Source organism: Globicephala melas, chromosome 10 (genome assembly GCF_963455315.2).
Source record: "Globicephala melas chromosome 10, mGloMel1.2, whole genome shotgun sequence".
NCBI classification, from domain to species: Eukaryota; Metazoa; Chordata; class Mammalia; order Artiodactyla; family Delphinidae; genus Globicephala; species Globicephala melas.
Window position 1 is genome coordinate 25,293,831 of NC_083323.1, and position 14,465 is coordinate 25,308,295.

Genomic DNA, 14,465 nt, shown 5'->3' on the forward strand with positions numbered 1-14,465 from the left:
CTGACCAAGGTAAAAAGCCCTTCTTTATCATTTTCATGTCCATCCAGTGTAGCACTCCTCCTTCTCGAGCCACCTTCCCTCACGCTAATGCATTCCATTACGCCCTGTATATTTCTGATTCTATTGCCAAACATTAATTCTTTATAGACCCCGGCTTTGCCTAACACAGCCTTTCCACTGAAATCTCTCATGATGATCCAACTTTTGCCACCCACTCAAGTGGAGATTGCCTTATCTCCCATTATTTCCTGTGGGAGACAGGGTTTTCTTAGAACGGCAGCAACAGACCACTGGAACATCCCTGCCTCACAGTTTCTTAGTTTTACACTATGCTGTAATCTTTATATCAAACGTAAATACCTATCTCAGACCTTGAACTGATGGGTAAAAACTTCTCTTCTTAAAATGTCTTTCTGAACTTAATTTCCTATCCTTGTGCATCACCTCCTTCTTCACTCCAGTAAATTAGCTTTTTGATTTTACTGAGACTTCAAGTCCTTTTGGCCCATTTTCTTATCTTACAAAATCAATTGCTGCCCTCCCCCTTCTACTTCTTGCCTGGTATCCAGGGTCAAGTACATCAACTACAATCTTCTCAACTCATTAAATTCCTGTGACCTTCCCCTGATTACAACATGAACCCAATCATTCATTTGATCCAGTCCTATACTATGAGTATCTGTTACAGAAAAATTTCACTGAAATGACTGGACCCTACATTTCACTAAGGCGGAGTATCAAACTATGGATTCTACATTTTTATTATTCAACTGGGGCCAAAAAACTTGTTCTATGCTATAGAAAAATGTCCAAACCTGCTCTGATTTATTCAGAAAAACAGCAACATTTTTCTCATCAACTGTATGTAATAATACTTCTCTGCTTTTGTCCTATCTTTCTAGGTTTTCTGTTGACATCAGGTAAAGTAAAAACTACATAAATGGCTCCCCCAAATTACAGTACTTACAAATCACTGTTTGTCTGCTACATTTGTACCTTTAAACCATCGTTTAGGCTGCAATGTCTCAATTTTGCTGCTGCTTTTTAGCTAGGACACAAGCCAACGACCACAATGGCACAAGACTGAAGCTTGCTAATCATGGGGACATTTTCTTACATGGCTTCTAAACTTACTCATTCAGTAATGCTTTCAGATGGAGCTGCAAGCTGCGTACTGCTGTGTGAACATTATTCAGTTCTCTTGACTTCTGCTGAGTTTTGGATAAACGCTGGGGTACTACTGACTGGTGCTGAGTTTCAAAGTACCGATAGAACTCATAGCTGCGCTTAAGCTCTTCCAAACAGGCAGAATGAGCATGAGGTAGACCTTGAGTCACATCAGATAGAATATGATGAGGCAAAAGTGCTGGAGTAAGTAAGGGCCCAGGAGGTGAATTAGCCGTAGAAAGTAACAGGGCTAACCGCCTGAAGAACTCTGAACTCTGTGCCACCCAGAGTTGGAACAAAACCTAAAAAAAAAAAAAAAAAAAAAACAAGAAAAAAGGACTAGATCAATAAAAAATATTGGTCAACATTCAAAACAAGAGAACAAACTACAGATTTGTTTATCTTAACTTCTGGTTTAAACTTTTCACTTTATTCTAAGTAATGAATATAGCTGAGTTTGAACTAACTCTAAGAGTAGCCAAGAATGTTATGTCAAATTATATAGTCATGGCACATGGGAACTTCTGATCATAATATAGCAGCTAATACCAGTATATAAATTAGTACAGTTCTGTCCTAAACGAGAGATGCTGATGGAATGAGACACAGCTAATTAGAAATGAATGTTCTTTGATGAATTATTTTAAAAATGTACACAGGGCTTCCCTGGTGGCACAGTGGTTGAGAGTCTGCCTGCTGATGCAGGGGACTCGGGTTCGTGCCCCGGTCTGGGAAGATCCCACATGCCGCGGAGCGGCTGGGCCCGTGAGCCATGGCCGCTGAGCCTGTGCATCTGGAGCCTGTGCTCTGCAACGGGAGAGGCCACAACAGTGAGAGGCCAGCTTACCGCAAAAAAAAAAAAGAAAAAAATGTACACAAAGGAGAAAAGGAGACAGCAGGAATGATGGACCTATGTAAGTCCAAAGAAACAACTCATTGATGGAGCCAGAGTTTGGGCTTCAAACTATACCATTATTTTGGCCTAGGAAATAGCTAAGAAAAAACATAAAAATCAGTCCTAGAGTATTCATACTCAGGAATGTCTGGCATGAGAAACTACAACACACATTCTCAAAAGACACACCCGGAGTCTGGCAGCAAAGGATTCCTCCAGATAGTACTATTCAAGAGGACAATATCAAACAAACAAATACAATCTAGTCTGAACAGGAGTTAGCAGACAATAAAAAGAGGATAATTTACCACTCTGGATAATTTAGATTTCAGTTTTTTATAACCATGAAAATGGACATTATTTAAACTGTTTTATTAAATGAATTTTAACATTATGCAAATAATGAATTAAGATAATTTAATGTAAACCTATTTTACTATTAACTCATTTTTTTTTTTTAAATGAGCAAGGCCCAAATTCTAAATCACTGAAGATATACTATCTAGGGGTTCTTAAATATAAATACAAGGTATCTCACAAGTCTTATTTAACCATTAAATTTTGTTACTAAAATGATTTTCTTTATCCTTTATTTTTTAATTCACCAAGTATTTCTTGAGCACCTATGATGTGCCAGGCAGTACTCTAGGTGCTGATAATACAGCAGAGAACAAAAGTGAAAAATATCCCTGCCCTGATGAAGCTTATATTCAAGTAGGGGGAGTAATAGATATTAACAAGTAAAATAAGTTTCTTGTCTGATGGGGTATGGGGAAAATACAGCAGAGAAGGGGAACAGCAAATGTGGGTTTGTGTGTGTATATGTGAGGGGAAGAAGAGGGAGAGAGAAGCAAAGGGAAGGAGGGGTGGCTAGGAGGGTCTCTAAATTCATCTGAAGGAACTGAGCCACTATGAGGAAAGAGTTCCAGGGAGTAGAAGGTTCAAGTGCAAAGTCCTGTAGTAGGAGTATACTTGGCACATCTGAGGAACAGCTAGGTCCATGCGGCTGGGATACAGTAAGCAAGGGGGAGCATGGTAAGTGATGAAGTTACTGAAGTAACTCTGGTTTTTACTCTAAGAGAAATGGGGAGCCACTGAAGGATTCTAAGCAGAAGAGTAATATTATCTGAGTTAAGCTTTAACAAGATCATCCTGTGTTGAGAGATCATAGGGAGGTGAGCACAAGCGAAGACAGGAGATTACTGCAATAATCCAGGTGGGAGTTAACATGGTAGCTCATACCATAGTGGTTGGTGGTAAGAGGTAAGCAGCGGTGAGACAAGTGACAGAATCTCTTGACAGACTGTTTATGAGGAAAGGTGTTAACAAGGATGAGTCCAGAGTTTCAGACCACAGAAATTAAAAAATCAAGTTGGCATAGCTTACTGCCATTTTAAAAAAGACAAATTTATTATCTAATCACTGCCATATTATACAATTAAACCAAAACTCAGAAATACACATTTTTTTCTGTTTGTTCTTTGAATAAGGGAAGCCGCTCTGGATGAGGGGATAACCACAGTTTATGGGCAATTAGGAAATTTTGATTTAAAGCATTTTCAGGGAATTCCCTGACAGTCCAGTAGTTTGGACTCGGTGTTTTCACTGCTATGGCCCAGGTTCGATCCCTGGTCGGGGAACTAAGATCCTGTAAGACACACAGCATGGCAAAAAAAAAAAAAAAAAAGTCTTTTCACAAAATGCAGATTTGTTTTTTAAAGGAAATACACTCTTTATAATAATAATAATTTTATAAAAAAACTAAGAGTTTTAAACTAAGAAAAAAAGAGAGGTAAGGACTCTGTACTAGATATTTCACAAGTCTCTCCTCAGGATGCAATTAGGAAGTTTCTTTCCTTTTCAAAGATGCAGCACTTACAATTCCTAAGTTCTCCTAAGGGAAGATATGTGAACAATTAAAAAAAAAACAACCCCCAAATGTATTTTCTTTAGAGGACACAACGAAGATTACAAAGGAAAACAAGAGGCCCCGATTTATTTGTAAACCATCTTTCACTACATTTTTAAAAAAGCTTTAGTTAGTGTTGCTCTTTTGAGAAAGAATTTTAAAATTTAACTTACAAAATCCATTTAAAAATTCTTTATCTGGATATAATGCCAACTGTACAAGGTGGCACTACACAGTTTTTGAACATTACAGGGATTTTCAGCAGTTTATAAACTCTGTAAATCTCAAGATAGGCTTCTTTTGGAGTCCGATATTCCTGGTAACAATGCAACACAATCATCAGGTTTAGTTACAGATTAGTTATATGTCAAAATAAAGCAGAATTAAAATACTAAAGTTTGTCTGACTTGTAAAATAATATGGGTGAGCAAAAAGGATCCAGCTACAACCAGTACCATTGGTGGTGGAGTAGAGAGATAACAAGCGAACAAGTCCCACAGTTTAGAGTAGGTCATGTCAGATGCAATTTAAAAAATCAGATAACATTTATTAATCACTCACTCTCTCCCAGGTATTGGACTGGCAAATATTTAATCCTTTAGTGATCAGCATTATGGTTATCTCATTTTATGAACGCAGAAACAATGACTTGCTCAAGTCCACATTAGCAGTCAGGTGAGAGTCAAACCTAGAAAGTCTGACTCCAGGAGGCCCACTGTTTCTTTTTGCTGCCTGTACTTTGGCCAAAATATAATCCAGGATTTAACAAGCTTTTTGAAAAGCATAAAGAAATAGGGAAATCACTGAGACATCTTGATGAGTAAACAAAAAAATAAGTTAAAAGGGAAATTAAGAAATATGACCATTAATTCTTTCTCCAAACCCTTCTTAAAGAGTAACAGCTATTACCATTTTGGGTTAACCATTATACAACAAGCCCTGTTGTAGGTATTTTGTTTGTTTTCTCATTTAATCTAACACCTTGTAGGGCAGGTATGGTAACTCCTTTTTACAGATTAGGTAAGTTCAAAGAACAAGTCACTCAAGGTCAAATGACCAGTCAGTGTCAGGGCTAAAATATAAACCCATGTCTGCTCAATTCCAAAGTCGCTGCTTTTTCATCATTAAGAATCTCCCAAATTGTTCTTTGAAAATAACTTTATTTCCATCATAGAGTAAAGCATGGTCGTGGTATTGAATTTGGAAGTAAATGGAATTACCTACAGTGCAACCACACTAAAGAGTAGCTATTGGTATATTAGTATTTTCTCATGGGCTTTTTCTAAACACAGAGTTACTAAATATATATTTATGTATCCTGATTGTTTCACTGGTTTCTCCAAGTTTTTACAAAATCTTCATAAGCAAGTTGTAGCTGGTATACAATGGTTCACCATGTTGGACTTACTGTGATTCATGCAGCTATTCCTCTACTGCTGCACATTTAGGCTGTGTTCCATTTTTCACTATCATAAGCAAAACTAATAAGCAACCTGGTATATAAAGCTTTAATATATTTGAAATCATTTCCTTAAGAAAGATTTACAGAAGTGGAATTACTGATTTAAAGCATATAACATTTTTAAGGCACTTTAAATGTCAAACTGCATTCTGAAACAAACTTTAGGGAACTAAGGAAACCAGTAAGAAAACTATTGTAGCAGCCTCAGTAAGAATGATGGCCGCTGGGACTAGAATGGTGGGAAATGACATGAAAAAAAGTGAATGAGTTTAAAATGTATTTTGAAGGTGGAACCAACACAAAAATCTACTCATAGCTTATATGTGAAGGGTAAAAAGAGTTATGGATAAGAAGGATACTGCCCAGGTTTCTAGCTTAATAAGTTGTATGATGCCATTTATTAAGATGGGTTAGAATGAGGTTAAAAGTAAATCAAGGCAAATTTCAAGTGACTGGAAAGAAAAACAGGAGAACTAGAGTTTTTATGTGGATCTGAAAATTTTAAAGATGTAAAAGTTTATGCGGTTCAAAACAAAATGAATCTTGAAAAATATGCTGTTAACTACACTTGCACTGATTTCCATGGTATCAAGTGAAGTTTAGAGGCTAGAAATAAAAAAATATCTAAGTGGAGTTTGCTAAATACTGAAAAGGAAGTTAAAGACATTTGGCTTGACTTTTTAAAAATACTACTGGAATCTTACAATGCATACAGTTAGTTTTTTAAGATGCTTTAACTTATGTTTTTTCATGTTATTTTTTTCTACTACTAACTCCAAAGGAGTTCATTAAATGAATGTACCATAAATCTCATTAACAATCTCAAATCACTGAACTTTTAACTTGTTTCGAAGATTTGCTGCTGTAGTAACATTATGAATGTATATCTTTGATTACTTCCTGAGATGAATCTGTGAGCTTAAAATTGCTGGCGTAAAGGGTACATACCTTTGTGAAGAATGGTATTCACAGCTGAAGTGAAGCATACTAGTAAGGCTGAAAATTTTTATCACATTTATTGGCCATTTCTGGTTTTTGTGAACTGGCAATTCACACACCTGACCTATCTTCAATAGGTTTCACATATCTTAGTGCTCTTTATATAGAAAGAATTCAAGCCCTTTGTTTATAAATCACTGCAATTTTTTCCCTGAGCTTATTTACATTTAAAGTATACAGCATTTGGGGCTTCTCTGGTGGGGCAGTGGTTAAGAATCCATCTGCCAATGCAGGGGACCCGGGTTTGAGCCCTGGTCCGGGAAGATCCCACATGCTGCGGAGCAACAAAGCCCATGCACCACAACTACTGAGCCTGTGCTCTACAGCCCGCGAGCCACAACTACTGAGCCCATGTCCTGCAACTACTGAAGCCCACGTGCCTACAGCCCGTGCTCAGCAGCAAGAGAAGCCACTACAATGAGAAATGAGAAGCCTGCGCACCGCAAGGAAGAGTAGCCCCCCCTTACCACAACTAGAGAAAGCCTGCACGCAGCACTGAAGACCCAATGCAGCCATAAATAAATAAATAAGTAAGTAAATAAACAAACAAACAAAAGAAAACAAAAAAAGAATCCATCTGCCAATGCAGGGAACACTGGTTCGAGCCCTGGTCCGGGAAGATCCCACGTGCCACGGAGCAACAAAGCCCATGCGCCACAACTACTGAGCCTGTGCTCTAGAGCCCACGAGCCACAATTACTGAGCCTGCAAGCCTAGAGCCCGTGCTCCACAACAGGAGAAGCCACCACAGTGAGAAGCCTGTGCACCGCAACAAAGAGTAGCCCCCGCTCGCCGCAACTAGAGAAAGCCCACGTGCAGCAACGAAGACCCAATGCAGCCAAAAATAAATAAATAAAATTTAAAAAAATATATATACAGCATTTAAAGTTTAGAAGTTTAATTCTTATGTAGTCAAATATATCCTTTTATGTGGTTTTTAATATATGAAAAAATTCTTGTTCCATATAAGAATTTTGGAGATTTTCCAAGGAAAGGTGCTGATCTTGTAGGTTTTTTACCCATGTTTGTTGAAACAAATGGCTAGTAAATAAAATCACTCATATATTGGGTTCCTACTAAATTCATTTATCTTCAAACTCTAATTTAATATAAGAAATGCCTATAGTAAGAATTTAAAGTATTTCAATATCAGAACATAAGGATCTCCTCTATTCATTCATTGATTCATTTATTTATGGCTGCACTGCACAGCATGTGGTATCTTGGTTCCCTGACTGGGGATGGAACCTGTGCCCCCTGCAGTGGAAGCGCAGAGTGCTAACCACTGGACCGCCAGGGAATTCCCACTCTTCATCCAATCTTCACAGTGCTGTCCCTCTTTAAAGGCAGTTTCAAAAACATCAGTAAGGCTATGATGGTAATGGTATCCAGCAAACAACAAAAGAAACAGGTGCACCATTTATATTCAGAAAGCACAGGCACAATCCAAATGCATCTATCTTTTCAGCCCTTCCCATCCATGAATGGATTACCTTCAATGCAGGCAGGCTGAAGCCATCTGTAAGGTTATGTGCTTCTTCTTCTGAAATCTGCTCTTCACTAAGTCCAAGGCCCAGCTCCTTAAAAGGCACCACACAGATGTAGTTGGTTACATTGTCACTCTCAGAGTTCAGGGGGTAGGTTAAATTAGGTTAAGGCAATCAACAAAGCCTTTTCATTAAAGCATAAAGAGTACAATAAAACTGTCCAAAATTACCTTTACTTATCTTTGTTCTGAACTTTGAGGAGATTTACATCAGTTTTTTAAAAAAGAAACTAATCTTAAAATCTAATATATTAATATACCTCAAATCTTACAGGATACTTGAGAATAAAATGTCTTTATAGCTGGAGAATTAAAAGTTCAACTCTTCACAAGCGCTAAAGTGCTAATTTAGTTATTTTTCGCATCTACCTTTTGAAACTGTATTATGTACTTTATTGTATCGTGGCTCAGGCCCTTACCACTCTACAGCAAATACTTCCTCTTTTCCTCCAAGTCTGCACACTGCAGGACATCATTACCTGACCGTTACCTGAAAACATGAACTACTGATGTAAGTAACACTAAGCCTGTTCCATCAAGGTTGCTGACATAGACTGCTGCTGTTTCTGCCTTCCTCTTCCTCATGCGCATCTATCAACATTATTATGTGACTTCCTCCTCTTTCATTGTTTTTGTAAAGAATTATATCCATACAATTCTTGATATTTGAACTCTTCATGCATTTATAACATATCCCTATTTTGTCGTATTATAATAATCTTTTGATATAGTACTAGGCAGAATCTATAAATATTCTATTTGTGAGATTGGTTTTTATTTGGAACTGAGATTATAGTATCTGCATAAATAAAATGATGTACTGTAGCTTTCTATCTAAACTTTTCTATGGTCTGAAATAGTTTTTTGTGTTTTTTTTTGCGGTACGCGGGCCGCTCACTGTTGTGGCCTCTCCCGTTGCGAAGCACAGGCTCCGGACGCGCAGGCTCAGCGGCCATGGCTTACAGGACCAGACGCTCTGCGGCATGTGGGATCTTCCCGGACCGGGGTACAAACCCGTGTCCCCTGCATCGGCAGGCAGACTCTCAACAACTGTGCCACCAGGGAAGTCCCTGAAATAGTTTTTTTTTTAAAACTACAATATCATCTGGGCGAGATAAAAATTTTTCATTCACTTAGTTTTTGAATAAGTAATATATTCAAAGGATTAAAAATTTATAAGGTATTAAGGGGTATAGTAAAAACTGCTTCCTACCTCTATCCCTTAGCCACCTAGTTCACCTACCCAAAGGCAAAGGCAATCACTGTTACCAGTATCTGGTGTATACTTCAAGATATTTTATGGTTATGTACATACATAAAAGGAAATCCAAATATAAATGTGTGTGTATGTGGGGATATATATATATGTGTATATACACATGCACACACTCTTATTTATCCCCTCATATATACAATCCCTTCTATGCACAAATGGAAGGGTAGTATAAATACTGCTCTGTGCACTTCGCTTTTTTTTTTTTCATTTAACAACATAATTTGGAGATCATTCCACAATAGTGCATCAAGACCTTTTATCACTTTTTTACAGCTGCACATTTTCCATTGTTTACATATATAACCAGGTGCTTTCTTTTTTTAAATGGAATTCTTTTTATTAATCTCCAGTGTCTGAATTCTTCCTAGGTCAGTTTTAGAGATTTGTGTTTTGATATGAAATGATCCATTTCTCCCTACAGTTTCAAAGTTGTGGCCACAAAGTTACAAAACTATCCCCTTACAATAACTTTAATTTCTTGCTCTGTTCTCATTAGTAATCTTGTATATTTCTATTCTTTTTACTTTGATCTGGCACACGAGGGTTTATATAACTTACTGGTCTTTCCAAAGAAATAGTTGGTGGTTACTTTTTTAATTCCTTAAGGTTTCTTATATGGAGAATATGATCCGGCCCCTGCCTACTTCTGAATCTCATCTCATACTCTGACTCCCAACTTACTGTGCTGCAGTCTTCGAGTATGATGGTCCTTTTTCTGTACTCCAATCATACTAAATTCACTCCTGCCACAAGATCTTTATACTCGCTGGTCCATCTGACTGGAACTCCATCTCAATTCTAAGTTTAAATTGCAGGCCTTCCCCTATCATCCAATCAAAAACAGCAACCCACCAATCACTCTCTATCCTATTCCCCTGGGGTTTTCCCCCTTTATAGCAAATATCTGAAAATATTCTGTTCAGTTTTTATTAATTATATCATCCACTAGAAGGCAAACTCCATAAGAACAAGGATCTTTTCTATCTTGTTCGCTGCTAGGTTACCAGTATCTAGATAAGTGACTGGCCCACGGAATTCATACCATCTGCAATCTTTGTTAGGGCCCTCTCAGCCCACCTCACTCCCAATCCCTCACTAAACTATAGGCTCCCCGAGGCAGGGACCATGTCTATTATGTGGACCACTGTATATCTAGTGACTAGCAAACTGCTTGGCATAATATTCACTGAATGAATAACTACTTGCAGTTAACATCCCACACTGTCATATCTCTATTTCCTTCTATATCTTTTCTTCCTTCTACTTGCAATGCACACTTTTATCCTCAAGGTCAACTCCTACTCATTCCTTGAGGGTCAACTCAGGTGTCGCTTCCCTGAAAGCCTTCTGTGTTTTCACAGAAGTCACAGGTCAAGGACATTGTCCTGCTATGCTGGAATGCACCCTGGGCACTTATACTGTATTATGAATATCTACTGACTACACTCAAAAATCTTTAAAAGTAGGTAGTACAGGTTTTTGTTCTGTCTTCCTAGCACATTGCAGGCAGGTATTTAGGTAGTAAACAAATTGAACAGACAAGTTCTTGACTAAAATGAAAGTGCTTTCTCCCAATTTCCAAAGAGGTAATACAGTACAGTATGTGTATGTATGTATATGTGTGTGTGTGTGTATCTAGATATAGTAAATCTATACATATATAGAAAAGGTTTAAAGTCCTAAGTCCTACAGTCAAGACACAATTTCACCTCTTACTGTGTGACACTGGGTAAATCCCATATAAAGTAGAGATTTTATTTAGTTTTCTCATAAAGTGGAGATAAGAAAATCTACATGGAAAGGTCTGTATAAGGATATAATGATAGAACATAAAGCACTCTGTAAACTTTTAAGCATTATATTTATCAATGTTACAGTACTCAGCATCCTGAAGGTACAAAATAGTTTTTGCATCCCATTTACTCATAACTTACCTAACAAAATTTTAACTAAAATAAAGATCTTATACACTTTTATTTTCTAACAGACCTAATTTCCTGACTTAGTAAATTTAAGAGACAGACTTATCGTCATGCAGTCTTTAAGTGCTTATTATATACCAGACACTGCCTAAGCACTTTATATGCATCAATTCATTTGGTCTAACAAAAGCAGTCAGGAAGATTTTGTTATTATTGTCAGTTTACCAATAAATAAAGCAAGGTACAGAGAGTGAAGAAACTTGCTTATGGTCACCTACACAGTAACTGATTCAGCCAAAATTTAGACAGCCAATCTGACCCTAGAGCCTCTGTTTTTTGAAAGGGGAAGGATTTCCTGTTGCCAGTTTATTTCCATGTCATGATGCAAATTTGTCATGTTCAGTAATTTGAAAAAATGTCTGACCTAGAGAAGCCAGGTTCTTTTGACTTTATTCTTTGGACCAGTGAAGGGAGGGACTTCAAGTGTTTTCCTTGTTAAAAATGAGCCACATGAGAGCAGAACTTTCTTCCTGTCTATTATTGTCATTCCCCTAAGTTTTAAAATAAAAGTGATGATGGAAATCAGCTTCAAAATAGGCAATTTCAGTTTACAGTTAACTTTTATAGGATGCAGCTATGATATCTATATTCAGGACTCTGGAAACATTGCTTATTCTTACATATAGACAGAAAAGGATATTTTTTCAGCATATATAGGGTAGCTAGCCTTGCTGCTTGAAAGTTGGCTCTTACAGTTCTGTAGACAGCTTTCCGAAGACCGATGAGATGCTGACTGGGATGCTGTCCAGCTTTATTAAATGGGCAAGCAGCACTGACCCTGTCAAGCAAACTTGAAAAGTAAAATGTGATACAACTGTACAGGTGTCCTAAAGTTTTTGTTTTCTAAATCCACAATTCTATTAAACTTAGGAAAAAAAATTCCTTTTTCATGATTTTCATTAGAAAATGCTTATAAATATCCCAACTCAGGTCTCATAAATAGATATTTCCCTGACACATATATAGCCACCAGAAAAAAGACAAATGAAAAATTAAAATCTCAAAGAATAAAGGCTTCCTCTGATATGGGGAAACAACAAATTTTAATTGAAATATAGTAGAACTGTAGGAATATTTATGTAAGAAACTGTAACTTTTTGATATAGACACTCTATCTGCCAGAATATACTAAAGTGGTACTACTTTACATTAGTTTTCAAAACCTATGTCTACAGTAAGTATGAAAGCCTTAATTATAAACACTTTCACATTCTTAATATGCATTTACATACGTTCATCAATCGTATTTTTGGTCATTTGTACAGAACAATCAAATACTGTATAGAAATACATTCTGTACATTCATAAAAGTAGGGTAAAATGACTTACCCACCTGCAGCCACTGGCACTTACCTACTCAAAATGAAGTAGGGGACGCAGAAAGATAACAGGACCAGTGGCCAACAGGGGAATGCAAGTAGAAAGGCAAAGTAAGGGTTACTACGTAGTAGCATAGCTACTCTCAAAACTGTTCAAGAGGAGGCACATTTCATAAGCACTTTTCCAAAGATAAATGGGGAGTACCTATTTGCAACAACACCATGTAACATATTATGCTTTTATAAATGAAACTATGAGTGATTTCATATTACATAGTTTTCCAGACAGTAAGTTTTTCACCTAACTAGTAACCTCTCCTAATAGTAAAACAAAGTATTTGGAATTTATAAATTTCTTACACTATAACCACAAATTTGTAAAATAAGACATCTAACTCAAAACTTAAAAAAATGTTAAACCAAACTAAACATATTCAGGCATTAAAAATCTATAAAAAACAGGACAATGACGGATAGGCTTATTTTAAAACAAAGAAATGAGGCAAAGAAGGGTTAAATTATTTGCTAGAGAGGAAAGTTGAGGAAGAATACAACAGCACTAATATTTTCAATATATGGACACTATTGTTTGTATTCCATTTTACTCAGTCTTAAAAATGAAAATATTTCTAAAAATTATGATTCAAAATTTATTATTCCTCATAATTTTTTCAATCCATTTTCCAGTTAGATGGAGACAAGTGAAGTACAATTGTTCCAAAAATTTTTCTGTCTGTCTGCATTTGAATAGACAGAAGTCATAATCCAGAGGGAAATCATGCCTAACGGGCCCATTTTAGCTCTTCATGCCAATTCTAGACATATGGGTAAAAGTGGGACAATGACAAAAGGCACAGAATCCTCTATACAGGCCTAAGCATTAATTGGACACAGAGCCACTTTGCTTAACCGGTCAGTCCTCTTGTTGTGCAAGTCTAGAATGAAAAGGAGCTATATTACTTACTTAGTACGATTTTTAACTTTTAAAATTTGACACTCAGTATTTGCTACGCTCTATCAACAAAAGTGGACTTTAACTACAATGGAAGGACCAAAATTAACAGACATTAAGGACTGTTACATTTTGAATTAAGCAGAAAGAGAAGTTATAAAATCTCTCTCATGTCTCTGGAGTTTACAACACTGTTCCAGAACACAACAGAGTGAAGAATGAGAGGATTACTGGAGATTCTTCTACTTTCCTGTTTCATGATATTCCAAATACAGCTTTTATGTCAAGATTGTTTAGGTACTACTCTAGAGTGAGCAGAGTGGAGGATGCAATGACTACCCAAGGTTCTTCTGCCCCCCTCTTTTCATGACTTTCCAGATACAACTAATTAAGAGCAACAATTATTCTCTGCCATATACTTACTTTCTCCCACCTATAGGTTGCAGACGTTATATGAGTTATATAAATTATTAAATATATTATACTACAACTGTCATCTGTAAGTGCTTAGCTGGCAGCCTAGTGTACGGGAAATAAGCTTTAGAGGCAGATGGAATGAACTTTAACATTTGCTCTACCGCTTATAATTGTATGCCTTCAGTTGTATGCAAAATTGTCTGGCATAGAATATGGAACATAATTGGTGTTTTCCCTTTAATAATAGAATAAATAGTCTATCCATCTGGTAGCTTGATACACTTAGAGCTAGACTGTTGAATATTTAATTTCCCGTATTAAATATCAGTGAGAGTATCTGAGAGTATCAGTGCCAAAATATCTACTACTATTAACCTAAAGAATATTATTAATACATGGCAAGAGTTTTCCAAATGAATTCTTGTCAGATACATCTATCATGTAAACTGAGTAAAGAGAGCATCTGACGGTGAGTAAAGAGAACAAGTATTTATTGGGTAACTACTGCATGCGAGGATCAAGGCTCTCTATGTTATCTTAT

The 14,465-nt window shown here is 36.7% G+C and overlaps 1 protein-coding gene across 3 annotated transcripts in view; it reads right to left on the reverse strand.

Moving 5' to 3' along the window:
* Nucleotides 1-14,465, reverse strand: part of VEZT (vezatin, adherens junctions transmembrane protein) — an 80,743-nt gene that overhangs the window by 20,447 nt on the left and 45,831 nt on the right. For 2 of the 3 annotated variants that reach the window (XM_030856358.3, XM_060305856.2), the window contains exons 6-8: nucleotides 11,877-12,026; nucleotides 7,926-8,073; nucleotides 1,135-1,469 (exon numbers count right to left, since the gene is read on the reverse strand). In XM_030856358.3, the coding sequence (XP_030712218.1) occupies nucleotides 1,135-1,469; nucleotides 7,926-8,073; nucleotides 11,877-12,026 (633 nt within the window). The remainder of the gene's footprint in view (nucleotides 1-1,134; nucleotides 1,470-7,925; nucleotides 8,074-11,876; nucleotides 12,027-14,465) is intronic. The other variant, XM_030856360.3, reaches the window with a different exon arrangement.